The sequence below is a fragment of the Trachurus japonicus genome, chromosome 12, assembly GCF_045865225.1.
Source record: "Trachurus japonicus isolate A0001 chromosome 12, Traja_1.0".
NCBI classification, from domain to species: domain Eukaryota; kingdom Metazoa; phylum Chordata; class Actinopteri; order Carangiformes; family Carangidae; genus Trachurus; species Trachurus japonicus.
In genome coordinates, this window is record NC_140918.1 from 15,125,301 (window position 1) to 15,135,921 (window position 10,621).

General features: G+C 43.2%; 1 protein-coding gene across 2 annotated transcripts in view; it reads right to left on the minus strand.

Annotated features, from left to right (window-relative positions):
- abl1 (abl oncogene 1, non-receptor tyrosine kinase) overlaps positions 1-10,501 on the minus strand; it is a 34,383-nt gene extending 23,882 nt beyond the window's left edge. For both annotated transcript variants that reach the window (XM_085793395.1, XM_085793394.1), the window contains exons 1-2: positions 9,884-10,501; positions 8,773-9,140 (exon numbers count right to left, since the gene is read on the minus strand). In XM_085793395.1, coding sequence (XP_085649521.1) covers positions 8,773-8,899 — 127 coding nt within the window. In that variant the 5' untranslated portion in view covers positions 8,900-9,140; positions 9,884-10,501. The remainder of the gene's footprint in view (positions 1-8,772; positions 9,141-9,883) is intronic.
- Between the last annotated feature and the right edge of the window lie 120 nt (positions 10,502-10,621).

Consider the following 10,621-nt stretch of genomic DNA (forward strand, 5'->3'; position numbering starts at 1 on the left):
TAATTTAGCACACTGCCCATTTTTGCCATTGTTCTCCAAGTCTATAAAAATGTAAAATACAATGAGAACGGGACAAGGACATGAAAGAGAGACAACAACAAAGAAGAAAGAAAGACAAAAAAGAGGATGAGAGAGAAAAAAAAGAGAGAAAGAAAGAAAAGGAGGTAGAGAGGGAGGGGGATTGCACCAGTTATTTGAGAGAGGAATGCACAAGAGGTCACATTCTTCACTCCACTGCTGTGGCTTGCCCTATGTTCAACTCTCTCTCTCTCTCTCTTTTTTCATCTGAGCAAAATAGGCAATATTACTCAATACACCTCTGGTGCAACAGATAACACAAACGTATGTGATTCACCAGAAAATATGAAGAGGCCATAGGGCAGACATCCATTATTGATCGAGTCATACTGATCAGATAACACTGCAGCAGGCCTTTCTCATGACTGGCACTGTGACATGTAGCCGCAAGGAGGGTGAATAAAAGTGTAAATTAACACTAGATTAATTACTTTTAGCTGCTTCAGTGCTGGAACATGGTGGCCCACTGTCTTGGCCTGGTGATGACAAGTTTTAGAGTTAAACCTAACTTGTTATCACAGTTTATATCACAAAGACACTCAACAAAAATACTGGTAATGTCTGAATACTCCAGAGGCCCCTGACAGTGTGAGCTCACACATCAGCGCAGGTCTAAAACCAAAACAACCTCGGTGTAAACTACTCTACTCCTGTGGAGACAGAACTATAAATGAACAGACAGAGTGGATGAATCTGGGTCATATCATATTCTTTCCAAACACCGATTCTGCTCAACAAATATAGCTCGAAATGACACGAGGTCTGCGTTTGTAGGAAATGTGCGCTCCTAAGTTTATTTGTGAAGAATTACTTTTAATTTCACCTTTCAAACTTTCCTGTGCCACTTCAGATCTGTGCAAGATCAAATGCTGTGTATTTGTCATGCCTCGACAGACTTTGTGCACCAGCACATGACTGAAATTAGTTTTGAATTCAGGTCCTTGTGAGGCCTTGATTGGGAGTTAAAAAGAAGAGAGGAGCTTGTGCAGTATAGACTACCTTGACTACCTTGATTTATAAACACAGCTGTTTTGGCCAGTCATCAGCTAGCATGGTAATAAAGCAGAGTCCTTTCCAGGTGGTCAAGACTTGATGAGAGGGGGGAAACACTTACTAATCAGCAAGGTGTCATCCGGCGAGGGACAAATGTGTCTGTTACACACACAAGAATAAACACATGCTTTCTAACACAGCATCAAGACATGAGCTTGTGTGTGGGTAAATTGTGATTGTGGCTTCACAAAAGACCACTACTAACAACCACTATCAAGGTTAAGCAGTAAACTGAGCAGATAAGCGAGAAGTCCTTTCAGTTGAGTGGCCGTGCATCTATTCTATGTGTGTGTGTGTGTGTGTGTGTGTGTGTGTGTGTGTGTGTGTGTGTGTGTACCCAACAGTGTGGACACATGGCCAAGCATGGTGAGGGACAAGCCACCAGAGACCTAACAGCTGGCCTGAATGAGCATTACTGTGAGGTGCCTGCTGCGTGGGTATGTACGTGGGTGTGCATGCGCGCACACACACACACACACACACACATACACATGCACATGCACGGACCCCCCCTCCTCCCATCTTCAGGACCCACAGGGATCATGGGAGGAGATTTGGTGTCTAGACTGTATAGATTCCTCCAGTTCCAGCCAAGAAAGAGCCATTTACAGACTAAAAGAGAGATGGATTCACTTACTGGCATACACACGCTGAACACAGATGCTGCAGGAAACACACACACACACACACACACAAAGCAAATGATGTCACTGAAAGTCTATATTAGGAGGGGGTCAGACTGTCTAACCTCTGCCCCGAGTACAGCTTTACAAAGTCAAAGTACATTAACCACCATCACTCACAAATCGGAGCCTCTTTATTTGCGCTGTCGTGTGTAATAGATGAAGAGACATCAACCTGCCACAGATTAATGAGCAAACTGTCGACCTAACATCTGATAGCTCTATCACGATTACAGGTCTGTCTTAAAAATGAAGATAGATATGGGGATATTCATGTAGATGCACCTATGAGCGAGGCTGCAGATGTTTATTCTAGTGTCATAGATCATGACATCATTGCATCAGGTTCCAGAGATCATATAAATGTTGCCAGGGAGACACAGGAAGCGTTCATATGCTTATTTGTATCAGGTCTTCAGGTTCACATATTTACTGCTTTTTCCTTAACATCCTCCAAATACATGCAAGTCAAATGGTTTATTAATTTCCCCCATAGGTACGGTAAGTGTGGCCTTTGTCCGACTCCTAACAAGTATATTGTGTTTTCCTCTTTTCTCCTCTGTACTTTCTCCAGCAGCACCCCACGACCCTGGATGGAAACCAACAAATGAAGAAAATGGATGAGTGGGGTGTCATCTTCCTCCATCCCCACATCATAACGACGTGCCTTGAACATACCTGAAGACTTGCCAGGCTTGCCTGCAGGCGTCAACCGGAGAAAAAATTGTGGGGTGAAGCTTATGAGTAAGAAGAAAAGGCCTCTTGTACCCATAGTGAAATCTATCCCAAGCAAGAAGCGACTTGCCGGGAGGTTCCTACATTTCCTCCAACACAACTCGTCTTGCTGGTAATAACCACTGATGACACCGTTCTCTTCTTTGTTGTCTATAAGTAAAAGTTTTGCTTGTTACAATGTGCGACAACGACCACAACCGTGTCGTGCATCACGTGCCAAAACAGCCATCTTGCAGCGTTTCCAGCTGTCAAAGCTTTTCCAGCGCTTCAGTAGCTTCAAGGGGGATTTAGAGATAATAGCTTAAGCTTCACACAAAGACACATTTTCATGTAGAAAATGACTGAATAAACAAAGTACTACAAACTACTCTCTTAAAGGCCTGTGATGATGTAATGCATCACTGCTCAGAAGAATCGTGCTGTGTGGTTTACATTAGATGTTATATTACTAAAGATTGTCAAGTATGCCTTTGCTTTGGGGTGATGCAGTGTTATTGCTTGATAGCAGTGAGTTACAATGTGAAACCATGATCAGAGCTTGCGATGCCATCGAGTGGCACGTTAAAAGACGCTGCTTATCTTTATATTCTTTGTAAGAAGTTTGATGTTTGCCCTGTGGTGTGTGCAGCTCTTGATCTCACCTATGATGTGCTGAACAAAGGATGAGGAACTCCAACATGGCTGCCAGCTCAGTCCAAACAGTGAGGCTAATCGGCGGCGCATAAGTCTAAAAAGGTTCCTCTGCCTCCCACGAAGGCTCATGAGTCCTCTACATACATATATACATATACACCATATAACTCCAAAGGGAATGAACAAGAAACACATAACATTTATTAAAGTGTTCTATTTGAATTAAGATATCACAGCTGCAATAAACCCTAATAAAACAAACGCAGTAAGATCATAAACAAATGTAGCCACCAGGGGGCAAATTTTCTGTTTTATACTATCAAAATGCGGGCTTTGTAAATACACACTAACCTACAAATCAGATGTTTTTAGTCTAAAAAAAAAGGAGGCCATCTTTCTTTTAAACCCCAGAAGCTCCAGGTCCCACTCTGCTGCTCTATTTCCTTTTTCCTTTTTAGGGAACGGCAGGAAAACAAATGAGAGGCATCATCCTTTCATTTAGCACTTTCACACAGCAATTCCACTTCCTGCAGCTACAGGCAAATTGGCTAGTTGTGCCATACACACATGTCCTATGTAGTCAACACTTAAACGCAAGGAAGGAAGGACGTGTAAAAAAAAGTTTAATTCACTAAGTGAAAGAACAGTGACCACCAATTATGGGTACACCGGGTTTTTTTTTACTGCATTCAGTTAATCCAGGATATAAAAGTGGTGACTACAAGTATTTAGAGAGAATTAGACAAGAAAGAAATGTCCCAGTGGATTCATATGTTTTGCTCAGACCTGTTTTTTTTAAACAGGCCTGGTAACCTACTGTAGCTGGTAACTTATTCTATAATCCACTAAGCTGCATGGTCGGTTATTTGAGCCACACAGGGAGAAAACAGGTGAAAATGCAGCTCTTGAGCAATGCCTCAAGAAAATCCACTACCCTGCTCTGTCCTTACAATCCGTGCTAGCTAGCCAGTGAGATCATACCTCCCCCACCGTACAGTACTGAGAGGTGCCAAAAGCAGAGACAGGTCTTTGCTTGCCCTTCACTGCCTCTCCTCTCTCTCCCTCTCTCCCAGGCAGCTGCATGCAGAGGTCTGAACCCGACCGCTGAGACGCAGCGTTGCGCTGGCTAGTCGAGTGTTAACTAGCTGGGGCTCACCAGGAAGGAAAAAAACAGCAGAGAGGTAAAAACCGTGTGTTGATGTTGCCCTCCTCTTGCACTATGACTCACATCCCCTCTCATGGTCTAACCTGCTCATCACAGGAGGAGAGGGGCAGAAAGGGAAAACAAATACGCCCCACGTCACTGACCCTTTGCCAAATTCGATCCATTTACCGGCAACGGCTTTCATTCTGTTTTTCTGACCTTCCCTGTCCTGTCCCCCCTCTGCGTTATGCAAGACTTAGAGTCAGTGGAAAGTACTCCTGCCAAGGCAATCACAGCCCTACAGACACATTTGGTAAACTTATCAGTTTAGCTGGATGCATGGCATGCATCTGTTTCAATGGCAAGTGATGATTTTAAAGGGCTACAACAGTTCTGCTTTACGCTGATTAAATCATTTCTCCAGAAGCTATTTTAACTGCAGTTTTGTTCTGCATTAATAAATATACTTTATGTTTACCACAACAATTCTTCCCCCTTGATGTCTCCAAGTGGAAATGTTACATCTAGATTTTCATTTTCACTGTCCTAGCCCTAAAGTGAGTATTAATTAAATGATCGAGAAGCCAAGCGTAAGCAGTTGTTTATATGGATGAATCAAAAAGACATTTCTATCAACTTCTTTGTTGTGATTTACGCTTGAAGACAATCCTCTGTGTACGTTGGTTATTTTGTGTGTTGCACTACCCCGGGCCATAAACTACAGGACCACCACAAAAGGCATTTTCATACGCCAAACCTAGTAAATAACAAAACCACTGACTATAAAAACGAAGAAGTGAAATACATGATGTCACCGCTGGTTTCTAAAGGTCACGTTTGAAGCTACAAACGTCGGCTTTCACAAAAAATACTATTTGATGGGTGACTAAAAGGAACAAACAGTTCTAACCGAGCACTACAACAGACACACACACACACACACACACACACACCGCTTCATAGGGTCATGGACTACGAGATGCACAAGCCACACACAGCGGATAGAGGGTCAGTGTGAGGCATATAGGTAGTAATAAGGCAAATGAGTGAAAAGAGAAAGAGCCTTTTCTATAAACACCCTTGAAACTCGTCTCTATTGATGTAACCACACGATTATGAGTGTTACGATTTGGAATCTCCTTTTCATTGATGATGCTTTGTTTGGACCAGGTGTAAACAATTGGTTCACTGTGCTGTCCTGACCAACACCCAGCCAGTGAGGTCAAAACCGGTCTGCGTTTTAAACAATATACACGACTAAATAAAAAGGCTTTTCATACATCCTCTCTCCATGTTGCCAGAGAGAAGGCCGAAGAATGTTTTCCTTTCATCGCTGTGATCAGATTCTCATTTTCAAGAGCAATCAGACCACTAGGCCTTTTGTTGTTTTTTTGCATTGGTGCATCATTTAAATCCACTATGTACGTAGGGTACGACCATTTTCACAAGACATTCAGACTCTAGAAAATGCCAAACCGACTACATAATGGCCTATACAGTCAACGCCGGTGAACGATTCTGCACACAGCCTGTGTGTTTTCTGCCAAGTCCAGGATATCTTATAGCACTGCGTTGTACCACACCACACACACCATCCTGTACAAACACAGGGGGGAGACACTGTTGAGCTTTGCCGCACACTACAGACAGAGGCACATTACAGATGTAGAGGTGTTATTTAATGAATGTTTCTGACTTCTTCTCCATCTGTTCTTCAGTCAAAGCAGGCTTAGTAGGAATAAGAGCGAGAAGCGGGATAGACTTCTCTTTTCTGCTCCATCACCTACACTTAAAGCTGTTCCCCATCTTTCTCTACCACCAGTCCAGGGCTTGACGCTAAGCTTTTTTCCAAGTAGCACTGTGCTACTATGCTGAAAAATTTAGTAGCACACAAGATTTTTTAGTAGCACAATAAAAATTAAGCAGTTTTGGTGAAAATGTCATTTTCAAACAAATAAAGTACTTATTTAGCCTATAATCATAACCCTGTAGACTAATTTTTAATGTTATAACTGGCTCTTTGCCTTAACAAAAGTCAGGAAAGACAAACAATGCAAATATGTGAGAAAATAGTATATTAGTTTTGCGCTGTGTGCATGTCATCACGTGTCTGGAAGGACTGCATTAAAGCTCTGTATCAGATCTGATTACAGGTCCGATATGATTTTGCCTGGGTTTTTTTTTAGACCGGGGTGGCAAAGGCCCTGGGGTGGGGGTATTGATGAGCAGTGAACCTATATTTCCCTCAGTATAAAAAGCTGATTACTACATACATACAGGGCTCTACACTAAGATTTGTTTGTTTACTTTTGGAGCACAATGAAAAATGTTTAAGTAGCAGTCTGTTTAAGCCTTAAATAATGTTGAGGGTCCAATATGACCCATATTTACATTTGAGAACAGTAAAAACACCAAACATTTTTCCTTTTATTAATGTTTTAACATTAATAAAACTCAATAACCTGTCACACAAGCATCTCCATCTCCATGTTGCCCCTGTGATGTTCAGAGACAGGACAGACAGGGAGCTTTGAAGTTAAAGTTTCTATTATGAATGTTGCACTGTGAGACTGTGACCACATGTCAGCTGTTCTCAGCTCCACCGCGACGAGAGTTTTTTTTTTTTTTTTAATAGCTCCGCGGTATCGACCCGACTGAAACACGGGAGGACACAATGTATTTATCAAAGCCTGGTCGCTGAGGCAGCGGGTCAGTTTGAGCTGCGCGTTGCACAACTTTGAAACTCTTTAGGCAGTGATCAGTGTCGGCGGCTGTCCTGAAATGTGTTTCTCTTCTATAGCTCCGTGAAACAGTAGGAGAGACACAGCCCGAGACCGTGTACCGGAGGAAGAAGCAGGTCGAACGTGCACGGGGGGGGAAGCGCGTCGCACCGAATGTGCTCTGCTACGGCGTCGCCTTGGCGTGCATGACGCGCGTCTACCTTTAAAGTAAAGTGCGGAAAAGACGTTACATCTGAACGGCCCCGATGTACACAAGCTAATCAAGGCGGCGGCCAAAATCACCAAACAGGCAGGGGGGGCGGGGCGGGGGGATACTGCTCACGTTAAACAGCATGCAAAACGGTGCATGCAGTTTCTGTCCGAGTCGCACTGATGCGACTGAATGTAATTTTTTATTCGCAATGGATATTATCAACTCGCAAATGCGAGCAAAACTGTCGCACTGTCGAGCCCTGCAGTCATAGTGGCAACACAGCACACAGCCTCATGGTGAATCTCTTTCCACATGACCAACCAGCACAGTGATCTTAACAGTCGCCTAAGACACAAGCATCATGTTGAAAATACCCAGTCCTTGTTGCTTCTGTTTATTTCTATATGACAAACAGATGGCTAAAAAACCTCCAAACAAAGAGCAGTAAATCATCATTAAACACCTTTTTATAAAGTAATCTACCTTCCGGAGAGACACAACAATTAAATAGGGCTGCATGATATGGAAAAAAAATGCAATATACAATTTTGGTTGGAATGCATTTTTGCATTTCTTGTATGGAGAAGGTGATCGTAGGCGAGGGCATCTCTATAGCACCACAACATGGTAGTGCTAACAATACACAACTATGATGCCACACATTGTACCTTTATATTCTTTTTTTTTGCGATTTAGATACTGCATTTCCATTTTGCAAGAGATTGCAGAGTGTGAATGAACCTCACTGTTGCATCGCTCCATCACTGTAGCTCTGTTGTTAATCAGTTTAGTATGCCAAGCATGCCAAGTGAATCAATATATCACCACTGTGGTTTGCAGTTCATTGCGCATTAAATGTTTGAAAGTCTTCCTTACTGGTCACGAGTTGTTGTTTAACAGTACAAAAGGAATCACACTTTGTTTTGGTCACGCAACGGACGCCCGATCACAACAAAAAAATGAAGCAAGCAACCAATCAGAGTTACTGATTCCTCGTACCGTCTCTATGGTGAACCAGTGTCATGTCAACAAATGGATCTGCGAGATGCTTGTGTATGGTGGGTTTAATTAAAAACTGTTCGAATGTATTATCGCATGCTTCAAAGTGATCATTTTCTCTTCTCAAAGTTGTGCAATCGCAAATCTGTTATTCCTCCAACAAGCCCCATTCTCAATGACGCAACTTCAGATGTTTTGACAGTCTGCACAATCTTGCGATTTTTATGTATGCATTGTAACATCTTCCACATTTTGCATTCTTGTTTTCTCAACTTTGTACATGATCAGCTTTCTCCTTAGCACCCCAAAAACTGATGGACCAAGGAAAGCACAGGTGAGAAATATGTCATGGTATTATGACCTACGCCAGGAGTGACAAGATGTAAAGCTAATCCCTCAAAATCTTATCAAAACAACTATAACAACTGATCAAACTAACTACAGTGTGTCAAAAAATTGCTGTTGATGGAAAGCAACCTCACACAGTTGCTACTACTAAGTGTTTATTCTTACCATGCACAGCAAAAACGTTGCAGGGCTGGGTCCCATGGCGTGATGACTCTCTCTTCCCACCCTTGATGAAGGCTGGCAGACTGGGTCTCCTCTGGTCCCCGACAAACTTCCCCGGCTGCTGCCCCATAAGGGCAGGGTGCCAGGCCGCAGCCGGGACTCTCCAAGCTGGACTCAGTTGCTCACCGTCCAACCGTTGGCCCCCCAGGCAGGGAGGGGAGCCCCTATGCCTGACTCAGTCTGTCCTCTCCTGGAGTAAGGGTGATGCAGGTCACGTATGACGATCCGTATTACTCCAGTATGTCTCCGTTTATCATGCATTAATGGGGCCTGGGTGCGTCACAGGTCAAAGAAAGGCATTTCACAGGAATCTAGAGAAAAAAACAAAACAATTATTACTCACTGGTGATTACATTAAGAGTGATACAATACTCCCAAATAGAAAAAAATGCACTGGCAAACTTTAAAAATGACATAGTGGGTGATTCTGACCTAAATCTAAATACCGAAAAAAAATGATTCAGAGGTGAACTGGCAACTATTCCAAGCACATTTCTAAGACAATTTGTAAGACAAAATATGTCAAATAAACACTTTATTGTACTATTTCAACCAGCCTAAGTTGTAAGAACTTCTGTATTATACACCATTACAACATACATGTGTTTCCTTGTGTGTGCAGTCCCATATTCCTCTGTTGCATCTACTGTAGGATGTTTGCCCACCTAATTTCATTTGTATAACTCCAATCAAGCTCCCCATGATAAGCTAACATTGCTGAACCTCACTGCAGGTTGCAATGCATGCACAACTATCAAGACGTTTGGTGCTAATTGGGGACGACAACAACCAAGTCCTCGATGCAAAAACAACATAGATGGAGAGAACGCATAAAAAGGAGGTCACTGAAAGCCAGCAGAGCATTAATTATTGTTATCATTACCCCCCTATTGTTCTTGGGCAGCTTTTTATTACAAAAGCGATGTCAAAAACATTACTTCATGGGGTAATAAGCACTTAAAGTTTAAAACAGAAAAGAAAAAAAGAAGGCATTTAAACTTGTATCATTGTCACAAACTTGTGGAGTAAAAAACGAGTGTAAACAGGAACTTACACGTCCAAGGAGACATTTATATTGATGGTTAGCTGGCGACCTCAGGCTAATGTTGAAGGTAGCCATGGAGGCTAACTAACGCTAGCTGGTGGTGGTGGTGAGCAGCGCCAGACCCTTAAATGCACATCGAGCAGTCAACAGTTGGCTCTTTTGCTGGGTCGCTGCTGTGAACACGCTGGTGTTAAAAGTCTCGGACAAGTGCACTTTAATGCCTCACAAAAAAAAACATCTGCCGGCCACCACGACTTGACACTTTTTTTCTTTTTCTTTTTTTTGCAAGTGTGCTGCTTTCCAAAGCCACATAAATCAAGTTTTGTTTCAAACTTCCGTGTCCACCACTCTTCCCGTCTTGCGGAGCTTCTTCCCCTGTGGTACCCGGACTAGAGGCACTTCAGTCAAGGAGGCGAAGCAGAGAAATCGAGGAAACTCCGCCGGCGAGACACCGACGACTCCTCCTGCGAGTCCTTCCCCGTGTTTACAGTCGCCGAGCTCTTCGTTACCGACTCCTCGGTCCGCGTACTTATTCATCGCTCTCACGTGAAAATCTGAGCAGTAAACTTTTGCCGAGTAGTAGTTGTGTGGCTGGGGCCGCCATACTTCATACGCAAGGTGGTTTACAGAAATATGTGGGTGGGGCGACGTGTGACGTCACGTGCGTGCGTGGGCTAGTACATGATGGGGGATCGGAGCGGTGGAGGTTTTTTAATATTTTTGCTGGGGGAGGGCAAGAGGGAAAGA